General features: G+C 40.6%; 1 protein-coding gene across 1 annotated transcript in view; it reads left to right on the top strand.

Moving 5' to 3' along the window:
* The window catches only part of tpcn2 (two pore segment channel 2), a 47313-nt gene that overhangs the window by 9086 nt on the left and 15251 nt on the right, over positions 1-22976 (top strand). Inside the window, exons 3-12 of the mRNA XM_076723597.1 lie at positions 2022-2098; positions 5280-5457; positions 5632-5748; positions 6644-6750; positions 9966-10038; positions 12523-12622; positions 12736-12801; positions 12930-12994; positions 16622-16713; positions 17537-17618. Of these exons, the coding sequence (XP_076579712.1) occupies positions 2022-2098; positions 5280-5457; positions 5632-5748; positions 6644-6750; positions 9966-10038; positions 12523-12622; positions 12736-12801; positions 12930-12994; positions 16622-16713; positions 17537-17618 (957 nt within the window). The remainder of the gene's footprint in view (positions 1-2021; positions 2099-5279; positions 5458-5631; positions 5749-6643; positions 6751-9965; positions 10039-12522; positions 12623-12735; positions 12802-12929; positions 12995-16621; positions 16714-17536; positions 17619-22976) is intronic.

Genomic DNA, 22976 nt, shown 5'->3' with positions numbered 1-22976 from the left:
TTCTCCACCACCCACAGGCCCTCTCCCAACTCTTATCATGGAGAATTAAGCAATTAAATTCCAGGTCACCTCAGGGTGGATAAATCCAAACAGGTAATCCAGGGACTTCATGTATAGACAGTGCGCACATACTTGGTTGCATAAACTGGTTTTCATGCACAGTTGAGATGTGTAAAAATTGTGTAAAAGAATCTGCGACCTGTTCTGCAAACTATTGTGTGGCTCTGTCTGTTGGTGACACCAAAATAACATTTCCGCTCCAGTTGTGGTGCTACGTCTATGAAGTAGTCTCTGCCAACTAGCATTGAATTAGAAATGTATAATTCCCCCAACACAGCATAATTGTCCTAAATATGACTGTGTCAAACAAATGAAAAAAAGCCAGTCCGTCACTGTGCGCTTGATTCCAAATAATGCATTTATTTCTGGCCTCCACCTCAGTACTCAGCACCTCAATCTCACCCTCAGTGAAGTTTTCTTTTCATGTCTTTTGAAGCAGGATTGGCCATTGTTTGGACTGTAGGTGACATGAGAGGCATGTTTAGTTATTTGCATCGTCATTTATGGGAGAAGCCAAGGTGGGGGAAGTGGCTTGTGCATGTGTACTGAAATTCAGGTATATTGGGATATATAAAGGTACACATGACTTGACAACCTGTTTCTTCTCATTTTTGTGTAAGGTGTTTTCCTGACTCGTCTTCCAGCTATTAGTTGATTAAAAATATGTTTGCCGATATCAAGTAATAGATATGTGTTGCTGTTTGAGTGACTTTGTTTTGCACTAATAACTGACCTCATCCTTGGACTGTTTGTGCATAAATTATAAGGTTAAATACTGGGGTGAGACTTAATGACTTTAGCATACTTTGCCATTGTTCTAAATAATAGGCTACCCTAGCAGGCCACTAATTTGTATTGACCAAAACAAATTTTAAGTGGCATCATAGAAATATATATTAGATAAGCATCAATAAGTGTGCCACTGGAACTGCACCTGCCTCAGCAAATGATCTCAGTCCAGAAGTCTACAGCAAGGCTTTTTACAAAAATGAAACATAACTGTCACCATATTAAATTATACTAGCTTTAGTCTCCCTCTGGCTCCCTGTCTTATTTGATTTCAAAATCTTGCTGTGAATGCACAAAGTATTGCATGGCTCTGTGGTTAAGAGTCTAGGAGCTGAGAGACTACTGGATATTCAAGGGCGAGACTGAAACTAAAGGTGCTCATGTTGTTGTTGCTCCTCAACTCTGGAGGAAGTATGCACTGATCCAATACTTTGGACAAGACTTGATTGATCCGTATTTAATACTATTTTCTTTGTCAGTGTCATTATGTAACTTTAATGTTTCTGTTAGGCTTTTGCCAAAAGGATTAGTTTGGACCCAAGGAGGCAGACCCGGACACAGGAATCACGTGAACGAAAGTTTATTAACAATAATAAACAACAGAAAGCACACTCGTATGAGTGGATAATAACTAAACTAAAGGCGCACTCAAAAGGAGTGGGAATGAACAAAGGGAGCTCCGACGAGGCGAGTTTGAGGCAAGGCATGTACTGAAGCAGCAGGTAGACACACGAAACAAAGGAGCACACAATTAGTGGCAATTCAAGACGATGGACATTAGCTGATCTCTGGAGGAGAGGAGGAAATGAAACGTAGTACTCACGCTGGGAATGACCAGACACCGCCATGGAAAGAGGAATAATCCGGCACAGGGAGGAGAGGGCTCTCTCCTTAAGTACTGTTCATAATCACGAACATGCCTCTCAGGTGAGCCCCTGAGGGGACGAGCTTACTGGGTGTAGGGAAACAACAGAAACACAGACAGGGGAGAACAGACAGGCAAAAAACACTAGGGAAAAGGGCAAGGAGACACACTAGGAGAGAACAGGTCAGTGGGATCCTAACAGTTTATGCTGTCAGTTACATTCCTCCGATCACAGTGGGCTGCTGACACAGTCTGCCTCCTTTTTGCAGTTTGAACATTTTGTGTCCTTGTTTGTACTTGCTTGTAGTACCGGTCCATCAATCACCGGGTGGATGCCAGCTCACTTCGCCTGTATCGATGGTACTACTCCAGGATATGCCAGTGGTAAGTTCACACCTTCTAACGTCAGCTCAGGTCAGGTCATGTATGAATCAGATTGTACCTGTTTATTTTTGCAGTAAGTAGAAGTGACAGTATTTGGGCAGTGACATTAAGCAGGAGGAGCGATACTCAATAATAACTATTCAGCTGACCTTGTGCGGATGAGCACATGCTCTCTCCACATAAACCAATGTCCTCAAAACCTCACAGCAGCAGAGAAACTGTAGCTTGTCAAAGTTGCTGATTTACTGCAAGTTTGTCAAAAACAGCAGTGTTATAAATCTGGCTCAGGATGTGCAACAAATGAGAGACCACACACTAATTACAAGGGAAAAAAAGATGTTTAGTAAACTGAGTATAACCACTCACAATGAAATACTGAATGTTAGACATCAGTGGTTTAAAGTATGTATGAGTGTAATGTGCGGGTAGAATTAAAAGAAAATAACAAAAAGTAAACTAATGTAAAGTGAAAGCTATGTGGAAGGCATCGAGGCTGCTCAGAAACAAAGTAGTGACAATTTCTCGGACAGCAGCATCCTTTGGCCACTCCCTCTCCAGGTGCATCCAACCTAAGCTGACAGGCCTCTTTACCCTGGCACTCCAGGGGCAATATCTCATAAATATTTCTAGTACAAAGAGTTGCTCTTAGTAACGAAATTCTAAGAAAATTCTTAGAATGACTACATTTTCTTTTCTTTTTTTTTTTAAACAAATTTTATTAATTTTCAACATATGCATATGACATAAAATACAATCTGCCATCATCCGAGGTACAGAAAGTGATCAAAGACAGACAGAAATAAACATGATAAAACAGGATATTGCCATCCATTTGACCCTAAAAGGTGAGTCTTCAAGCCATCAGTCCCACATACATCCCCCACATCGTACACAGGGCCCCCACCGTATACATCGCTCCACGTACAGTATGCACATAACACTCATCAGTTCAGTCACAGTCACATCAGCTTCCCACACAGTGGGCAATAATACTTCAGGCAAACAAAACAAAACAAAACAAACAAACAGACAAAAGTGTGCAGGTTTCAAATCGAAGGCACTTGTGCATTTCTCTCAGGTGAATTTGACCACTGTAATGAGAACTGACCCCTCATCACTAACTGAGTCAAAGTATCAGGTAGGTAGTTAAGCAGAGGAGCCCACATCTCATCAAAGGACCTTTCATTACCCTTCATGACTGCACTGAGTCTTTCATGGGGGAGGACCCGGAATATCTCCCTGTACCACAAAGTGGCAGTAGGTGGTTTATCATTGATCCAGTTAATTAAAATGCATTTTCTAGCCAGTAATAACAATTTGTCACATAATTTAAACTTCAAGCGGGTCATGGTCAATTCCCTTGAAGGTAGGCCGAGGATGAAAAAGCCAGGGTCCTTCCCCACCTTTACCTGAAAGATGCCACTCAGTTCTTGAGAGATTGTACCCCAAAATCTTCTGATCAATTTGCATTGCCAGAAATAATGATAATACGTTCCAGACTCCCTGAGACACTTAATACATAGAGGAGAAATCTGACGGTCCATCTTATTTAATCTGTATGGAGTTAGGTGTAGACGGTGCAGTATCTTGTACTGTGTTTCTCTCAATCTATTGCATGTAAAGGTGGATTTAAAAACTTTAACGGCCTCCTGCCAGTCATCCTCAATATATTCTGTGTCAAAATCTCTCTCCCACTTCCGCGCAACGCTTGTGATATTGCCTGTATTAAGAGAGTACAGTAGTGCATAGAAGCAAGAAATAAAACCGGTGACACCTTTTCGTGAAATAAGGAACCTCTCAACCTCATTGTATATGACCAGACCAGAAGGGGATAGGGTCTTAGATCCAATGAAGTAAATGTAAATAAATAAGTAAATAAATGACTACATTTTCTAAGAATTTCCGCTTACAGTTAAGACTAGATCCTGGTATAAAAGTTATTCACAAAGCATCTTGGCCCTTAAGAGAGCCTCTAAGGTGAAAAGCTGCTAGGAGTAGGCAGGGGGACTTTTAAGGGCCCCAAGAGTTTCTTAAGCAGAGGAGAAAATGGTGGAAAAAAAATAGATAGGAGCAATACTCTCCAAACACTGAATGAGAGTGAGTTAATGAAATGCTACAGGTTAGATGGAGCATGCATGTTTGTGGTCGATCTCCTTTGGGATACATCTCACATCCAACACAGTGTAATGGCAGAAATGACAGTGATCATAACACTAAGATATTTTCCAACAGAAAAAAAAAATCACAGCTTAATATTGTGTCATAGAGACTACATGCTGTGATTAGGCCAATGGAGTTCACCCTTCATTATCTCCTATTAGTCTTTATGCAATGCTAAGATAACTGCCTCCTGGCTCTAGCTTCACATTTGGCATAAAGACAATGAAATCAGTCTTCTCATCTGAATTGGCAAGAGGCAAATAAATGTATTTTCCAAAATGTCGAACTATTCCTGTTATGATTTGTAAATCAATATATTTTTAGCAGGACCCAAGAGGCAGATAAGCGTCAAGAGAACCAAGGTAGCCGTTTAAACAAACGGTTTATTGACAATAACAAAATAAACCAAAACACTACAAAACCCTGAATAACCAGTGAACACAAAATCAGCCCAAGAAAACAAAAACATTCGCTACACTGTGGCTAGCGGGTAAGAAGGAAGAAACACACAACTATAATAAAACAGAGGACTCAGTACTGAGACAAACAAAGCAAGAACAAGATCCGCACAAAGGCGACTAAGACAACGAGATAAATACTAGGAAGCTATGGTCACAAGATCAAATGGCTGGAAAGTCTTGGCTAGATGCTCTGACATTCTGGCAGTGGAGATGAGCCTCAGGTGCACCGCAAGCTCGTTGCACCGCCCGGCCACGCCTCTACTGCAGACACGGAAAGAATGGTTAACAAAACAAAAACAACCGACATGGAAAGGAAAGGAAACCCTACTCAACATAACACAGACTCTAACAATTCCTTTAACAATATGGACTTGAAGATATAAAGGATACAGAGTAAACTTGTCACACTTTATGAGCAAGAGTTAACTTTTGACAGCACCATGTTGAAAGTCTCATTAACATGATTTGAATGAACTTTAGAATGCACTTTTGTTTAAGCCATATTTCTACCATGCTTACATCCATTTGTCAATCCACTCACTCAATGTTCCCTGCCTCAGGGGCTTGGGCCTAACCATTGCAGTGGTGTTGTTGCTGGCATTTGTTGAGCGCCCGTCCTCCCTCTCTGTCTCCTCTGATCCCCGATACCGCTCTCCACCCTGGGAGCCTCCCTGCGGCTTCACTGAGAGTATTGAAATGGTCTGCCTTATTGTCTTCTCTCTTGATCTTGCAGTCAAGGTAAGCACAGCAAGGGTGGGAAATATTTGTTTGTTTCACAGCTGTCTGGATAAACAAGAGTTTCAACATGGATTTTGTCAAATGTGATTTCCAAATAATCTTGCTGCTTTTTATATTTTAACTATTTATTTGTCAATTTTAACCACTGCTTCACTCAATCTGTTTTGTCCTCAGAGCTACTTGATTGGCTGGGAGGAATTCAGAAAGAATAAATGGCTGATAGGCTACACAGTAGTCATTTCAGTCTCCATCATTGACTGGGTGTTGTCAGTCAGCATGGTGTGTGATGAGGTGAGGCTGTGGAGAGAGAAAAGGTTGAGATATACAATATGTTTGCAACTGTAGAGCAGTCAGTGAGACAGTACAAAACTAAACAGACCACTCTTAACCTGTATTCGTGTCTGTTCTGTTTGACCTGTGAAGCATCATCAGTCATGGCCCGATTCAAAGTTCACATTTAGCCAAGTACAGTCCAAATGACTGAACATGGCCTCGCTCCATCCTTGTTATAGTAGATACTTTGGCAGGTGACTGGTGACAGGTAAATTTGGGGTAGACAGGTAACCTGTTTTAGAGATATGAGGACCTGCTAGCTGGTCATGTTGGCAGTTAGCAGGCAGGCTCCTGAGAACTTTTGTAAGATAGACATACAGAAGGTCTCAGAGTCAAAATGTAATATTTGTTAATGCCATACTAAGTTGTCCCAAGGTAAATTTAAAGTTCATATTTTTACTGGACAGTTGTACAACAGCGCTGCCTGTGTATTTTTGCCTCCTAGTATTTACAGATCACACCACAATACAAGTGAATACATGTATATAAATGAAAAGTAGAGTGTAGCGTATTACCTATTTGTTTCTATATTGTAAATATACATTACAGAGAGGATAAAAGGTGCATCTATTGACAGCATCTCATAGTCAGTGTGATCGAAAGCTCTGAGAAAGTTAACTGAGCTGACTTTGTCATTGAGATTATGTTCAGTTCTGTTCTGTTAAAAACATATACCCGTTCTTGTGAGTTTGCACTCGTGGATTCAACTTGCCAAGTTCTAACTCCCAAGGACGTGACTTCAAACTTAACATACTCTATTCTGAGAAGAGCCCAGTGAATTCATCTTAATCATGTAGAAGTCACAAGGCAGCCTGCATTCAAAAATGTGATGTTGTCTTTCTCTGTTACTCAGAAACTGAGAGTACGGCGACTACTGCGGCCATTCTTCCTCCTGCAAAATTCTTCCTTAATGAAAAAGACACTGAAGTGCATTAAGAGGACTCTGCCAGAGATTACCAGGTATCTGACTCCTTAGCACTGGCAGGACTATCAAAGATATATTGATTTATTGATTTATTTATTCATTCATCTTCTTTACCCGCGCATCCCATTTCAGGGTTGCGGGGGGGCTGGAGCCTATCCCAGCTAGCAATGGGCAAGAGGCAGGGTACACCCTGAACCAGTCGCCAGCCGATCGCAGGGCTACATACACACACACACAGACAGACAACTCACACACTCACACTCACACCTACGGACAATTTAGAGACCAATTAACCTAACGAGAATGTTTTTGGTCTGTGGGAGGAAGCCAGAGTGCCCAGAGAGAACCCACGCATGCACAGGAAGAACATGCAAACTTCACACAGAAAGGCCCTGCCCGACCCAGGGTTCGAACCAGCAACCTTCTTGCTGTGAGGCACGCGCACTACCTGCTGCGCCACCGTGCCGCCCTTTTATGAAACATATCTCAATTAATTTATTTTTGAAACCTTTTGGAACACTGTGGCCACAAGTGACAATTGCAGGATATTGGCATATGATGGGGAACCATTTTCCAGTCATTTTGGGGGAGGTGGGGGTGCTCACTTGGGTGGGCCAGCAGTTGTATCAGGGTGGCCATGGCACCCCCGCCCCCTCTTAGGGGTGCCTCTGGCCATACTAAATTGTTGAACACATATATCACACTAACCTGTGCCATGAGTGGAACTGCTTCTCTCTTTTTTTTTTTTTTTTTGCCTTTCAAAGTTTTATTTGGAACAGTGGGGTGTAACATCCAGGCATACATAAGACAGTAATCAACAATTTCCTTGTACAAATATAAATAGAAGTATTAAAGTATTTTGGTACAATAGTAAGAAAAATAATTTACAAATGCACATTAAACAATGTTAAATAGACATTGCTCTAAATATATATTTGACTGTAGTGCAAATTGTATTTCAAAACAAACAGAGATAGTCCCATATGATCCCAGACCTCAAGATGGTACCTTATAAAGCCCGGAAGCATCCACCTAAACCCTAAACCCAAACAGACGCACACAAACGTACACACAAACACACACACACACACACACACACACACACACACTCACATTTTGTGCCTCACTGTGAAGGGGGTAGATGCCATTAGGTACAGGATAAAACCTTAACTATTTACTCTGGTAGTGCTCTGATTAGTCGGAAGGTAAGCGGTGCATGGCATTAAAATGGGATATGAAGGGTTGCCATGTGTGAAAAAAATCCCCCCTGGAGCCCCTGACAGTGTACTTTATGTTCTCTAATTTAAGGAAAAACATGACCTCCCTAAGCCATTGGGAAAAGGACGGACTCTTAGGAGAGTTCCAATGTAACAGTATTGTACGTTGAGCTATGAGAGATGTAAATGCGATCATTTGTTTCTGTTTAGCATTTAAAGCATTTAGAACTGTTTCGGGAGGGACACCAAAGATGGGAACATGATAACATGGTTGCAAATTGAGACCAAGCACTGTAGACATAGTTTTGAAATATCCATTCCAATAGCCATGCAACTCTGGACATAGGAAAAACATGGGCTGAGGTTGCAGGGAGTATTTGGGCATCTGCTACAGATGTCTAAAACATTTGGATATATAACTGAAAGCCTAGATTTGGAGAGATGAGCCCTGTGCAATACTTTGAGTTGTATCAGGCTGAGGAACTGCTTCTCTTTGGTCAGGAGTCTAACGTCAGATGGTAGTGATGATGATGATAATGCTACTCTCACTCGCAGCTGGTTTTCCAGGTTTGGGTCAGTCAGTCCTGAGCAGAACAGAGTCTTTGCAAGAGTCAGTTTGTCAGGTCGTTGCTTTACGGTTCAGTGATTTTGTGTTGTAGGCTTTCAGGCACATCAGCCGGCTCCACATTAAACAGTGTAGCAAATATGTTGAATTCCCTCTCACCAAATGCCTGAAGGCATTTTCACATTCAGCAGCATGTTCAGATGTGATAACAGGCATTTGTTCTTGCAGAGCAGGACAATGCAGTGTCAGAGCTTTAATTTCACTTCAAATTAATTCACATTAGAAAGCAGAGAGCTGAGAAGCTGGCCAAAGTTTGCACTCTGAGCGGTGTCCACCATGAAAGCCAAATGACACACTTGTCACTTGTGTTTGACATGTTTTCTTTTCATCTTTGTGACTTATTCTAGAACAGTTTTACTTTGTCCAGTGCCAGCAGCTCTGCAGCAGCAACAAGGCACTCCCTTCACAAGTTCTCCAGCTGAATGCATACCTGTCAACCCTCAGTTTTTTGAGTGATTTTCCAGTATTCTATCCTTCTTTCCCACTGTCCTCTTGTTTAAATGTTTTCCAGTAAATCTCCTGTATTTTTAGCCTTTGTAAAACAAGAACAAAAAAATGTTGACGGGAGACAGAACAGCCTGTTTAATATGTTTGCTCCATTCCCCTCTGGAAAAAGAAGTAGAAAGAAGAGGAAGGGGGAGGAGGAGGGGGAGGGGGAGGATGAACATGAGAGGATCCCTGCCAATAAGACAATTACTTGTTCAATGTTGCCGATTGCATTACATTACTAACTAATCAACAGCTCAAGTTTTTAGTTACATAGCATAGTTCATCATTAGTATGGGAAGGGAGAGCTGAGGGGAAGCTCAGCACAGTGAATTTTCATCAGTGTACAAATTGAAACCACAGTGAAACCTAACGTTGGCTTACTCATCTTCAATTTCATTTCACCTCTCAACAAATAAGAAAGCCTGCATTAGTTATTTTAAAGGTTGCACTTTATAGACTAAAACAGTCTGCAGTTTGGATGAGTTCTTTCAGATTCTAAGTCAGTCTTGGATAAATTTAGAGTCTGTGGCACAGTCTTTTGTTGCCAACTGCAGCAACAAAGCATCCTTAAATTGCTGCAGAGCTGGCTGGCTTCTTATCTATAGCAACAGTTGCTGAGGCTCATGGGTATTATAGTATTTAGAGCTATCTGCCATAATGAACTAAAGAAAATATACAAAAATAATTTAAAACAATTGCCATTGCATAGACCTAATAGTTCAGAAAAATAGCAAGCTTGAACTCAAAAGGGCAACTCAACGGGAATGTTGGGAAAAGTGATTACTGTAGGACAGAAGAGAGTGGCTGAATCTGAAATGGCAGGTAAAACAGAGCAAACAACAGAGTGAATACCTGGAACTGACAGGAGTCATAGCAGCTGTAGACACCACCCTGAGTGTTTGTTCTCGTGTCTCTGCAGTGTCATCCTGCTGCTGGCTCTCCACTTATGCCTCTTCACTATGATCGGCATGCTGTTGTTTGCTAAAACTGAGGTGAGTCCAGGTCTTTGTGGTCACGCCCTGTTAAATACACACTACTGTACTGCTGACACTTTGCCTTGTGAAGACATGTGTGCGTGTTTGTGCATGTTTGTGCATGTTTATGTGCAGACATGTCCCAGACTGTGATGGCAACTCAACAGTCAAGGGTCATTGCTAAAAAAAATGGCACTAGTCCATTGTTAAAAGTACATTTGCAAAAATAGAGACACAAATTACAGAATGACACAATGTCACAATGGGTAGGATGTGAAATGTGCCAGCAAGAACAAAGTTTTAACTTTCTGGATCAAGATGTCAGGGTCCTTCATTATCCTTTAACAATTAAGGATTGCAAAGTGAAATTGAAGTTCTGTCCCCTTCTGTGGGACTAGAACAGTGACTTTAAATTTTGGCATTGAAACTAAACTGAAAAACAAAACACTGGCATTGAAATTACTGGAAAAAGTTATGTTGGCTCTTCATGCTACTCATACATAGAACATAGATACAAATATTTAAATAAGATTAGATTTGGAAAAATTGGATAAAACAATATCTGCTCTTATATACATACACTTACAGACAAATACACATACACCCAGAGAGTTTGTCCAGTATGTGGAATGTCAGTCTGAAGTTCTATGTCATACAATATATTCAATTGGTGTGGAGGATGAGCTGAAGAGTCTCACAGTCTGAGGAAAGAAGCTACTCTATAGTCTGGTGGTATGGCAGCAGATACATCTGTACTGTTTGCCAGACAGCAGCAGCGTGAACAGGCTGTTGCTGGGGTGGGCATTGTCTTTTAGTACTGTTTGGGCTCTGCACAGGGACCTCAGCTTACCAATATCACTGATGCTTAATAGATGGGCACCAAGATGTTCTTGGTTGTTTTAATCCCTTGCCACAGGGCCCTCTTGTCCCTGGCCATGCACAAACACATCCCATTGCAATTTGTAATGTTTCCAGTCAGGATGTTTTCTATTGCTTGTATGTAGTTAGTTAGCTAAGAAGAGTTCAGAAGGTTTGGGTGGTGGTGGGCTCAGCCCAGAGGAACAAGTGAGTCATGTCTGTGAAGTAGATGAAGTGTACATTTACCTATGTATTTTCTTAATTATTATACATATGTATGCCTATATATAAGAATGTGTGTGTGTGTGTGTGTGTGTGTGTGTGTGTGTGTGTGTGTGTGTGTGTATGTACACACACAGCTCTGGAAAAAATAAGACACCACTGCAAATTTTTCTGAAATCAGCATCTCCACATGTATGACAGCCATTCCATTCCAGTGTCTGTTGAATTCCAATACAAGGACACCTTATTCTAATTAATGAGGTACTGATTAGGTGATAACCTGAACCAAATCTTATTTAATGAGGAAAAGTATAAAAACCACTGCTTAAAAAATGTTCATTTTACTCATAAACACATACCTATAAATAGTAAAATCAGAGAAACTGATTGAAATTTTTGCAGTGGTCTCTTAATTTTTTCCAGAGCTGTACATGTGTATATGCACAGCACATTGATTTAAAAAAAAGTTAACACATCAGCATCCATGCCTTTCAGTATTTTTGTATCAAAGGAATGTCTGTTTTTCTTGTCTGTTGGAAGGGATGAAGGCTTCATGCAGGGTTGGCATTTCAATCTTACATTTATTTTATTACAAGCCAAGATCATTTTTCTGGTTAGACATGTAAACATGAACATTTTTTTGTGACACTATCTACTCAAAGAATCATGTCATCTTTTCCAGATTAATTGTATGAACATTAAACATGTTCTTGTTAATACAGTTCCTGCATCCCGACCAGTATGTGAAATTTAACCTACAGTACTTTTCAGATGGTTAGTTAAACATAGCAAATTACTCGACAGACATTTTACTTTTGAATGGAAAGTATTATTTCTTTGTCTTTTTCACCTTGTGTGAGTTCTTGATGAAGTTCAGACCACCTGAAATGTGGGGAGTGTTGGTTCAGTTTGGGGCCTGTGCAGGTCCGTGCTGTCTACAGATGATGTAAATGGGCCAGTTGTCAGTGAAATTTTCTATTAATGCATCCAAGTAGGGTCTATTTTATGATATAGAGGTGACAATAAAAACCATAGCATAATGTGAGCCTTATTCTAAATGAACACCATCTTCCAGAAACTCTAGGTTTCTCAGTTTGAATGAGCTATGACAATGGACAGGAGAAGGACAGATAAATGCTTTTTAGACAGCAGAGATTATACCTAAAATGATGAGGAGAAGAGGGATGTCATGGACTAAAGATAACATTTGTTTAACTTTCTGGCTGTTATGAAGGACACATGTTATCTATCTTTGTGCAACACATTTAACCAAAGACTGCATCATCCATTGTCAGTAATTGTATATCATTTGGAGGGTTGTGGGTTAATCTTTACCTACCTGTGAAGAGAGAACAGTGTGTGGAAATCCACTCTGTGTCTCCTCATCTCTGTTCATCGGTCGCCCTCTTTGTTTCTATTCAGGATCCAAAGAAGAATAAGGAGTGGAGAGTATATTTCAGAAATCTGCCCAGTTCCCTTACCTCTCTGCTGGTGCTGCTCACCACAGCCAACAATCCAGATGGTACACAATCATTCACATGATAAAACAAGCAGTGTTTGTTGATTACTGTTGAATGTTTCTGTGATAGAACTGCCAACCATCATCTTTTCAACATGTCTTCTGTCCTGTCACAGTGATGATCCCTGCCTACTCCTTAAACAGGGGCTACTCCATTTTCTTTGTCACCTTCAGTGTAATCGGTAAGCAGTGATTTTTACTGTCTGTGTCAGTGCAGCAGTAGATAGTAGATTATTGTTTTGCTGTTAAAGTAATATAAATGTGTTAGAGTGAAGTGTTTTAGATGGGAATTTGGTCTGCCACCTTGCAGGGACCTACTGCCTGATGAACTTGCTGACAGCCATCATCTATAACCAGTTCAGGGGATATTTACTGGTGAGTCACACATACAGCATGACATTATGCTGCCGATGAGCATTTCATTGTCCTGAGAATTATCTCGCAGTTACAGCTCCATGCATTCACACTGGAAGCCACCCAATACAAGCCTAGTCCTCTACTGGTGGCCAGTGAGCACTATGGTTGAATGCTGTTTTGATAATATGTGGCTTGTGAGAGCTTTTTGTTTTTACTAAACCAATGACTGCTGTTACTTATTTGTTTCAAGGTGGAAAAGTGTATGTGGGAAAAATATTCATCATATCAAATCATGTCATAGCTTCAGCTTCAGCATTACCGCTTTCATTCATTGATAGGTGTACTGAAGTGCAATACTGAATCACTCCAAAAACAGGGTCAGATCAAGATACTAAGCCGGCAAGTTGAATTACTGGGAGGAAAAAGTGCCTTCAACATAAAAACAAACTGGCAGAACTATGGTGAGTGGCCAGGTATAGTAGGGGAATGAGAGACAGGTGTGCTGGCAGATGATCAAGTGGTAACAGCATCAGGACTGAGGACACTTGGTTGGCAGATGGGGGAATAGCAGTTCTGGATTGATAAGAGGTTATTGAACAGGAAAAAAGATTAGGCAGGGAAAAAATGTAATGAATCAGATGCTTGTGTGACATGGAACACCATCCAAAAATATACCTACCATCTCTGAAGCTCACTAATTAAAAGGTTATCGCAATTTTTTTTCAATACTGTACACATAACTATCGTCATTACATAGTTACCATGATGACACTGGAGCATGCAGATGCAGCAGCCACTATCTCCCATAAATTTCACTACATTTTTGAAATAATTAGTTATTTTTTCACCTTTATTATTGAAGCACATATTGGCTATATTAGAAATCTACTTTTCAACATCAAACAAGGAAGTCCAGGTATTGAATTAAATGCACTGAACCTTGAGACGATCACTGCCGACATCTTCCAACCACCCAGCCAAACCAGATGGACCACCCCCCACTGAAATCCATGTGACACCCCAGGAAGAGAGGAAAGAGAGACAGTATAAGTCAACCCAGTTCGGACCTCAGGACATTCTAATACCCAGCCTAGTCCTGGATGAACCGATCCACTTTTTTTCATTAAGTGTTTTTAGTATGTAAATGTACATAATGTACATTTACATACTTATTTTTTAAATTGTGTACAATGGGAGCACAGCAGATTTACAATATGCTACAAATATTAATGTGTTCATAGAGCACATTAATTCAGTTGACAGTATATATGTCAGGTTCACATTGAAGTATGTGAGAAACAACATTGTGGCCTTCTTGGACTGTGCCGTACACATTGAAGAGGACATGAGCCTCAACATTGGACGCCAGAGGAAACCCACAAACACACAGCTGAGTTAGAAGTGACTAGATATATGAGACAGGTCTTTGTAATCACTTGCACTTTAGCATCCTTACACAGATATTTGAACAGGTTCTGACATGCACATTTTTGAAACAGTTACCGAACCAGTCAACAGAGGTACTTCCTGTTTTTACCATTTTAAATGAGATTTGACATGATTGACTAATGTTGGGGTTATGTGTGAGTGAAAATAGCATCAAAACTAATATACCTGTCCTTGAAACCATAACGTCACATCCCTCTTTGAAAATTAAACATTTTTACATCAGTCTTGAGAAATATGCCTCAACAAATGTGTTCATGATGTGATCACGACAGCAGTAAAATCATTCCCCAGCCAGAAAGCTGGATGAATGGAAAGGTGAGAGCCCTACTCTATCCCATTCGGTAAGCAGAGACACCTGCAGAGACTGAGGAGAGACCTCAACATCAGCACAACCAAAGATTTGTGGCATGCAATCCTCAATATCACAAGCTACAAAAGCAGGAGCACCCTCATCATGTGTGAGGCCATGTTGCCAGATGAGTTTAACACATTTAATGCTCGCTTTGATCTCCTCAACAAAGTCAGCTATTAAGTCTACTCTGTTTCCAGAATACCAGTCACTGCCAGTATCCGCAGTAGATGTGAGAATAATCTTGGTGAGAGTGATCATGATTAAAGCTACTGGGCCTGATAACATCCCTGGCTATGTACTAAGAACGTGTTCCAACCAGGTAGTTGATACATATCACTGTCACAGTGTTCCCACCTGTTTCAAGACAACCACCATTGTTCCTGTACATAAAAAGTCTGCAATGTCCAGCCAGAACAACTACCATTCTGTGGCACACCCCAATTCTGATCAAATTCTTTGAGAAACTGGTTCTCCAGCTCATCAAAAACAGTATCCCAGCCAGCCTGGACCCTCACTAGTTTACGCTCAGAACCAACGGATCCACAGAGACCACCCTCCACTTAATCTTCACACAACTTCAAACACTTATATCAAAATGCTGTTTTGTTGATTTCAGGTCAGCGTTCAACATAATCTCCCCCCTAAAATTAATTGGCAAACTTCACACTCTAGGCTTGAGTACCACAATCTACAACTAGATATTGGACTTCCTCTCAAAGAGACCCCAGACAGTTTGGATTGGTTGTCACACCTTCTCAACACCAGAGTCTCCTAGGGCTGCATGTTCAGACCCCCCCTGTCCATGATATACTTGACTGCAGTCCCCAACATGGAGGGAACTTTGTGATGAAGTATGCAGATGACAGTGCCATCATCGGCCGTATTTCAAACAATAATGAGAATTCTTATCGAGAGGAAATCAACAGTCCTGCATGGTGGGACAGAGAGAACAACCTACTGCTCAGCATCAAGAAAAACAAGGGGATGATCATTGATTTTAGAAAACAGGAGCTGAATACACTGACCAGACCAGAAAAGAAATGCCAGTTACATGCAGAATGTAGACTAATGAATTAATTTTATTGATTTGTAAAGTAGAAATCATTAAAAGGATACAAGGTGAATGGTGAACACTTAAATGGAGCTCAGGTAGAGCAGGTTCCAGGGAATCAGTATCCCAAGGAAGCTGTCATGGTCATCAGGGGGGGCCCCAGCCACTTATTTACAACAACAATTATTGATAGGCCTGGGCTTTCAGGGACCTCTGTTGGTCCCTGGACCTCACTTTGAGAACCACTAATCTATTTTTTTCAGTATTAATCTCAAATGTCCCGGAAATTGTGCAAAAACCAAATTTTTGTGGTGTGCACGGGTGGGTTGGGGGCCCCAGGGATTTCTTGCTTTGAGTCCCAAGAGACCCTAGCAACGCCACTGACGGTCATCCCACATCTCGACACTGGTTAAAAAAAGCTAAGCTTAAAAAAAGGAAAGAAAGCCAAATTCCAAGTTCTGGAAAACAGAAGACTGGAAACATAACAAACACTTTGGAGAGAGCCAGGCTGTTTCCCTGTTTTTCATTTTTATTCTAAAATAAGATAACTATATCCTGGCTTTTACTCTGTCCTTAACCAACAGAAGAAGAATGAAAACAATGTAGAAACTCAGACTGCAGATAAAATTGTTTTACATTAAAATTAGTCCACTTGGCTGTAAGTGTTTTAAAGTTATTGGATATCTTCATAAAACCTGCACAGTCTTTAACATCAAAGACAGACAGGAAAAACACAGATTCCACAGATTAAAGTCTACAGTCTAAGAATTTTTCTGTTCATGTTTTGGTCCAGATGTCAGTCCAAACGTCCATCATCAGGAGACGACTGGGGATCAGAGCTGCTTTCCAGGTCCTCAGCTGTCCAGGAGCTCAGCAGGCTGCTGAGTAAGACACACACAAACACACACACAGACACACACATGCACAGTCATCACATCTTAATTCTGACTCTCACAAACATGCATGTGTCTGTATCACAAGGTGCCATTATGTGCATTTATTTGAAGGACAAAAAAATATAAAAAGATCAGATAATATGGGATCAATGTGACATATTGAATTGCCCTGTTCCTTATAGGAAAAAAATAATCGCTTTCTGTAATGCCCCTTATGCCCCCATATGTCACTGATCATATAGGCATTCACAGTAGCTTGGTAAACATGATGGAAGCAAACAAAATGTTGCTTGGCCCAGTGAATGGAAAATGCACATTTGAAACCCAGCCAAATGGAACTGTTGCTACGACAACCATTCTGTGCAAATTTTACAGTAAGGAATTCCCTTGCCACTGGAGCACTTCAAGCCTGAAATATCACCTCTACATATAGCACTAAGGAAAAAGCTAAGAGGTCAGACCAAGCACACTCCCTACCATGAGCACCCAGTCTTGGAAAGCCACAGTCAAACAAGAATGCATAAGTACTCACAGAGTAAGTCTTCCTGTGGATAATGATATATGTTATTCATTTTCTTTTATTATTCACAAAAAATATAATCAGATACATTTTTTAAACATTGCCAGCACTTCTTCAAACTAATTTTCAACAGGATTTTATTTTAAAACATCCCAACAAGTTGTATTGTATGCTGCTGCCAGAATAGGAGGAGTGTTCAGGCTCCTGTGTTGGTGGGGACAGCTCAGAATATTCTTCCACTAATATAAAATTACAATAAAAATGGAGATAATTGTATTATTTTCTCTGTCAGGGAGCGTGTGCGTGTGAATACAGTACTGGAGGTTATGTCCAGGGTTCAGATGAAGAGCTACTACAGAGCGGCCATCACTACGGTCAGAGGCAACCCCACACCTTTCTCCACACACACACACACACACACACACACACACACACACACACACACACACACACATAACCACTTAGAGGGTCTTGTCACCTAAACACAATGAAAATTATGCTTACTCTTATACTATAATAATATTTTGCTGAAGCACTGTCAGATTATTAAAATGTGCAAGAGGATTTGGTCAACACATCGGTCACCAAAATTGCACAAACTGTCAGGAAAATCCATATTTTTTAGTTACAATGCCTGATGCATATAACATTATCACTCGGCCTACACTGTGCATGGTCTGAGACAGGAGTGCTCTGCAGCAGGTGAGTAAAACCACCTGGAACATCATTGGTACACATCTACTGAGGATAAATGGTATCAGTGAGGTGAGGTGCCTGTGCAGGGTTTGTCTGATATCGCTGTGGTGATGTTGTTCCTATAACATCGTAATTAACGTCTCCAGGACCATCATTCCAACTGACTAAAAAGCTACAAAGTCCGCATGGGGAGCAGGTCATGGTGGGTGAATTGGTTCAAGCACAGACATTCACCCAGGAGGGTTTGTGTCTGTGGAACTTATTGTTATATTGTTGACTTAGTTCACTAAGTATTTTCAGTTTTTTTGTTTGTTTGTTTTTTGTTTTTTGTTTTTTTCAGTTTTCTGTTGTAGTCTGGTTAGATTTAGGCAATAAAATCGCTCAATTAGGTTTAACAAAAGATTATTGTTTGGGTTAAAATAGACCCTTTCACAATGTCAACCATGTGCTAGATAGGCTAACCTTTCCCATGTGTGCATTTTTCTGGTCTTTTTCAAAGCTTTGACATCAGAACAGTTTGATTGGTGAGTTGCAGTGATGGTCCTGGAGCAACAGTATAATTATTATGTTGAAGGCATAACACCAACACAGCGACATCGGATTGTAAGCCTACACAGAGCCCAAAGGATTCTGAAGGCAGTACCCACCCCAGCCACAGCCTCTTCAAAGGTATCTCCTGCTGTGTGACCAGACCATAGAGCAACTTCTTTCCTCAGGCTGAGACACCTCAATTCATCCTCTGCCACCATAAAAATTGTTGCATTTTGTTGTGCAATCCTGTGTTGTAAAATGGCAAGTAAATGGACCTTGGACCTTGATATAGTGCAGATAATCTGAGATGCAAAAAGCTTATTCAGTTCTAGACACATTAGGGCAAATCTCATTGTTCAGCCACCAAACACTGTTTTTTGCAATAATTTTATTCACCAAGATCATTCTGTAGTGCTATTATTCCGAGGGAGTTCTCGCATGTCATCGCTATAACTGTGTATGGCTGATGCTGCAGCAGCATGCAAGCTGCTACACACTGTGGTTTCTGTGCTGCAGATATTGCACCCCCAGGCCTTCCTCCTTATTGCTGGTGATTTCAATCACATTTCCCTGTCCTCTACTCTCCCCACCTTCACCCAGTATGTTAAATGCCACACCAGAGACAATACAACACTCGACTTAGTGAATGCAAACACTAAGGATGCTTGCAGTTCATCACCCCTCCCCCCGCTGGGCCATTCTGATCACAATCTGGTTCATCTGCTCCTTGCATACATACAGTGGCTTGCAAAAGCATGCACCCCCTTGGCATTTTTCATGTTTTGTTGCCTGTGATGGTGCTCTGGAGGATCATCAAAGATTTGGATATTTTTTTATAACTCAATCCTGACTTGTACTTCTCAGCAACTTTGTCCCTGACTTGTTTGGAGAGCTCCTTGATCTTCATGGTGTGATGCCTCTTGCTTAGCTCTGTTGCAGCCTCTGGGGCCTTTCAGAAAAGGTGTGTTTATACTGATAGATCATGAGACACTTAGATTGCACACAGGTGGACTTCATTTCACTAATTATGTGACTTCTGAATGTAATTGGTTGCACCAGAACTTTTTAGGGGCTTCATAGCAAACCAGGAGAATACATATGCACATGTCAATTTTCAGTTTTTTATTTTTTTAAATTCTCTTTTTCTGTATATATATTTTATTATCATTTTACTCCACCAACTTCGACTATTTTGTGCAGATCCATGACATAAAATTCAGATTAAAAAACCATTTAAGTTACAGGTTGTAATCAGTGTTGTTTTTGGCAGCCTGTTTTAATTTTAGTCTTAGTGTAGTCTTTGTGTCAAGCTGTCGTTTTAGTTTTTATTAGTTTAGTCACGTTCATACTCTTTTTAGTCTAGTCAAGTATCAGTCGACTAAAAGTCTGAGCATTTTAGTCTTATTTTAGTCAGAATGATCCGTGACTATTTTCGTCTTGTTTTAGTCGATGAAAACAGAAAACATTTTGGTCTAGTTTTAGTCAATGAAATTTGTATTTTAGTCTCTTTTTAGTAATGCAATTCTATTTAACCCAGTCAATGCTGCATCTTACCTTCAACATGGCTGACATTCCTTCCTCTCTTCCACATAACACCATCATCTGCAAATAAAGCTACCTTAATAGACCCCTCTATATTCTTAAACACATCATTAATCATTAACAAAAATAATACTGGACTACTGGAGTGCCATTCTCTACTGAATACTCTTTGTTATACAACCCATTGATCTTAACTATGATCTTCCTATCAGATAAAAACTCCCTGACCCATTGGCACATCCTTCCTTTAACACCTAGCATTTGAACACTAACGCTAACATTTGGAGGGGCCTGAGGGGCCACAGCAGTGACAGTGGGAGGGGCCCTGAATTTGCAGGCCAGGAATGGGCAAATGAAGTGAACTTGTGATATTCGATTCACCTACGAAGAAGACTGAGGAGTATGTAGGACACTGTTAAAAACATTTTATGACTCTGTGGTGGCATCTGCAGTTTTCTGTGCGGTGGTCTGCTGGGCTTGTGGAAGCTCTGAGAGGGACAGAAAAAGACTAAACAAACTGGTCAGGAGAGCTTGCTTTGTCCTGGACTGCCCTCTGGACACCATCGAAGAAGTGGGTGAGAGGAGGATGTTCACCAAGCTGACATCGATCATGGACAACCCATCCCACCCCCTGCATGAGACAGTAGGGGCTTAAGCAGATCCTTCAGTAGCAGAGTGCAGCATCCAGTGTGTAAGAAAGAACATTACCGAAGGTTCTTCATTTTTAGAGCTGTTAGACTGTTTATCACCAGCATCATGTAATGTAGCACTGTGTTGATGCTGTCTTTCTCAATTTTACACCATAAACCTGTTGTTGTTTTTTCCATATCCACACCAAAACAAAAATGCTCAGATAAGTGTGAAGGACAGCACAAAAGGGGAAGAAACAGCTTGAATCTCTCCACCCTCACCCAACCCTCTGCTTCACATTACTCAAGGCAGGATGTCTCTGGCCCAGTCAGGCTATCCAATGCCCCTCGCCCCCCTCTTCGTCACATTCTCCAGGGACCCAACATTGTTCCTCCCCACCTCCACCACAATCACTAATCAAGGAGTTAATGACAGCTGCAACACTAAAGCTCAAGCAAATTGTTGAACAATTAAAAAAATAATAACAACAGATGTCATTCCCCAGGTGTCTTGGCATGACAGAAACTGAAATGCAAATGTTTGGCCCTAAAACAAACAAACAAAAAAAAGATAATGCTTTTATTAATGTGGGGAAACTGTCTGTAAAAGTTTAATAATACCAATAATGTATGAAAGGGATATGGGATATTTTAAGGTTTAAATGAATTTTCTGGTTGAAGGTATAAATGAGCAGATAATGGTTGAAAGAGTATGAACAGGGATGGATGAAGAAACAGTGTAAGCTTGGAGATGGGAGCTAAACTGCATAGCTGACTTTGTATGAAGATGTAGCTGTGATGCTATGAAGAGTTGGAAAAGTGGGAAAAGATCCAGTTAGCTAAACTGCATAGCTAAACTGCATAGCTAAACTGCACAGCTATTCCATAGCTAAACTGCATAGCTGACTTTGTATGAAGATGTAGCTGTGATGCTATGAAGAGTTGGAAAAGTGGGAAAAGATCCAGTTAGTATGAATGGGACTGAAAAGTTTTATCAATCCCATGACGTCTGAAAAATGTGGAACATTTTAAGGTTTGAATGGAGTTTCCATCTGAAAGTATAAATAAGCAGATAGACGTGAAAAACTAGGACTGTACCTGACTTTTCTAAGTCAAATTGGATTAGTATTGTATCCGCAGCCCCCACCTTTTGATGCACCCCTCTGTCAATGGATACCTTCACCTAAACACTGGAAAGAGGGGAAACACTTGTCTGGTTGTGTGATGATGATATGCATGGACACTAGTTAACTGCATTTACTGTTCTTTGTAGTAACTCTGCTTTATACATTTCCCCAAGTTTAACTTCCTGGCATTGTTTGGTTTCCCATTAGTTTTATCAAAACCTGTTCTCGATTAGCCAGTCACTCCTCAGAGTACTTCTAGTCATAGATATCCACCACCTGTTAGCCAAGTTGTCTTTGCTCTTGCTGCAGACTAGTGTTCCAGCCTTTATTATTCCTGTTGTTATTCTGTTGTGTTTATCTCTGCCTGGCATTAGAATTTAGATAGTGGATGGAGGAAGCAGTAGAGTATTGCAGTGTGGGTGATCTCAAGTAGGGATTCGAATACTTCGAATAACTTACCATGAAGAACAAGATGCTACAATTCTGCAGAACATTTAAAATTTTCTGTAAATCAAAGGATTTTCCAAGAACGTTCTGAGAATGTAGCCATGTTAGTTCTTTGTCAAAAAAAAAAAACTCCTTTTAGCATCCAAGGAATGTTAAAGGGAAACATTCAAGCAATCTTCCTGAAATGTTCTGGGAATGTAACAATGATGTTGGTTTTATGTCAGAAAAACTTGCCTTTAAATGTCTCTGGAGTGTTTTGTAGACATATTCAATAAATGTTCCCACAACCAAAAATTTGTGTTTCCAGAACATTTTTGGAATGACATTTTGCTAGCTGGGTAAGACATCATCTGATTCAAAAGTCTGCAGCTCGGCTATTAACTAAAACCAAGAGGAGAGAGCGCATTAGTACAGTTTTAGCTGCTCTGCGCAGTCTTCTAGTAACATTTAGAATTTATTTTCAGGTCTTCCTCCTTGTGTACAAAGCCCTTAATGTGCTAGGACCAAGATACATTGCTAACTCCCTTACTTATTAATTGCCTTCAAGAACACTGTGATTATGTGCTGTTGGTCTACAGGAGGTTTCCAGCAACAGCTGAAAGTAAATTGGGGATGCAGCCTTTCTCAATTATGCCCTAAAGCTCTGGAATACACTACCTACAGATATCAGGGAAGCAAGCTCGCTAAAAAAATTTTTTAAAGAAAGCTAAAAATTTCTCTCTTATCTCTTCACTTCAGTCTTTAACTAGCTATAACTTCC

The sequence above is a fragment of the Chaetodon auriga genome, chromosome 1 (assembly GCF_051107435.1).
Source record: "Chaetodon auriga isolate fChaAug3 chromosome 1, fChaAug3.hap1, whole genome shotgun sequence".
Classification (NCBI taxonomy): Eukaryota; Metazoa; Chordata; class Actinopteri; order Chaetodontiformes; family Chaetodontidae; genus Chaetodon; species Chaetodon auriga.
Note: the sequence above shows the minus strand (reverse complement) of the source record. Positions and strands in the feature narration are given on the sequence as shown.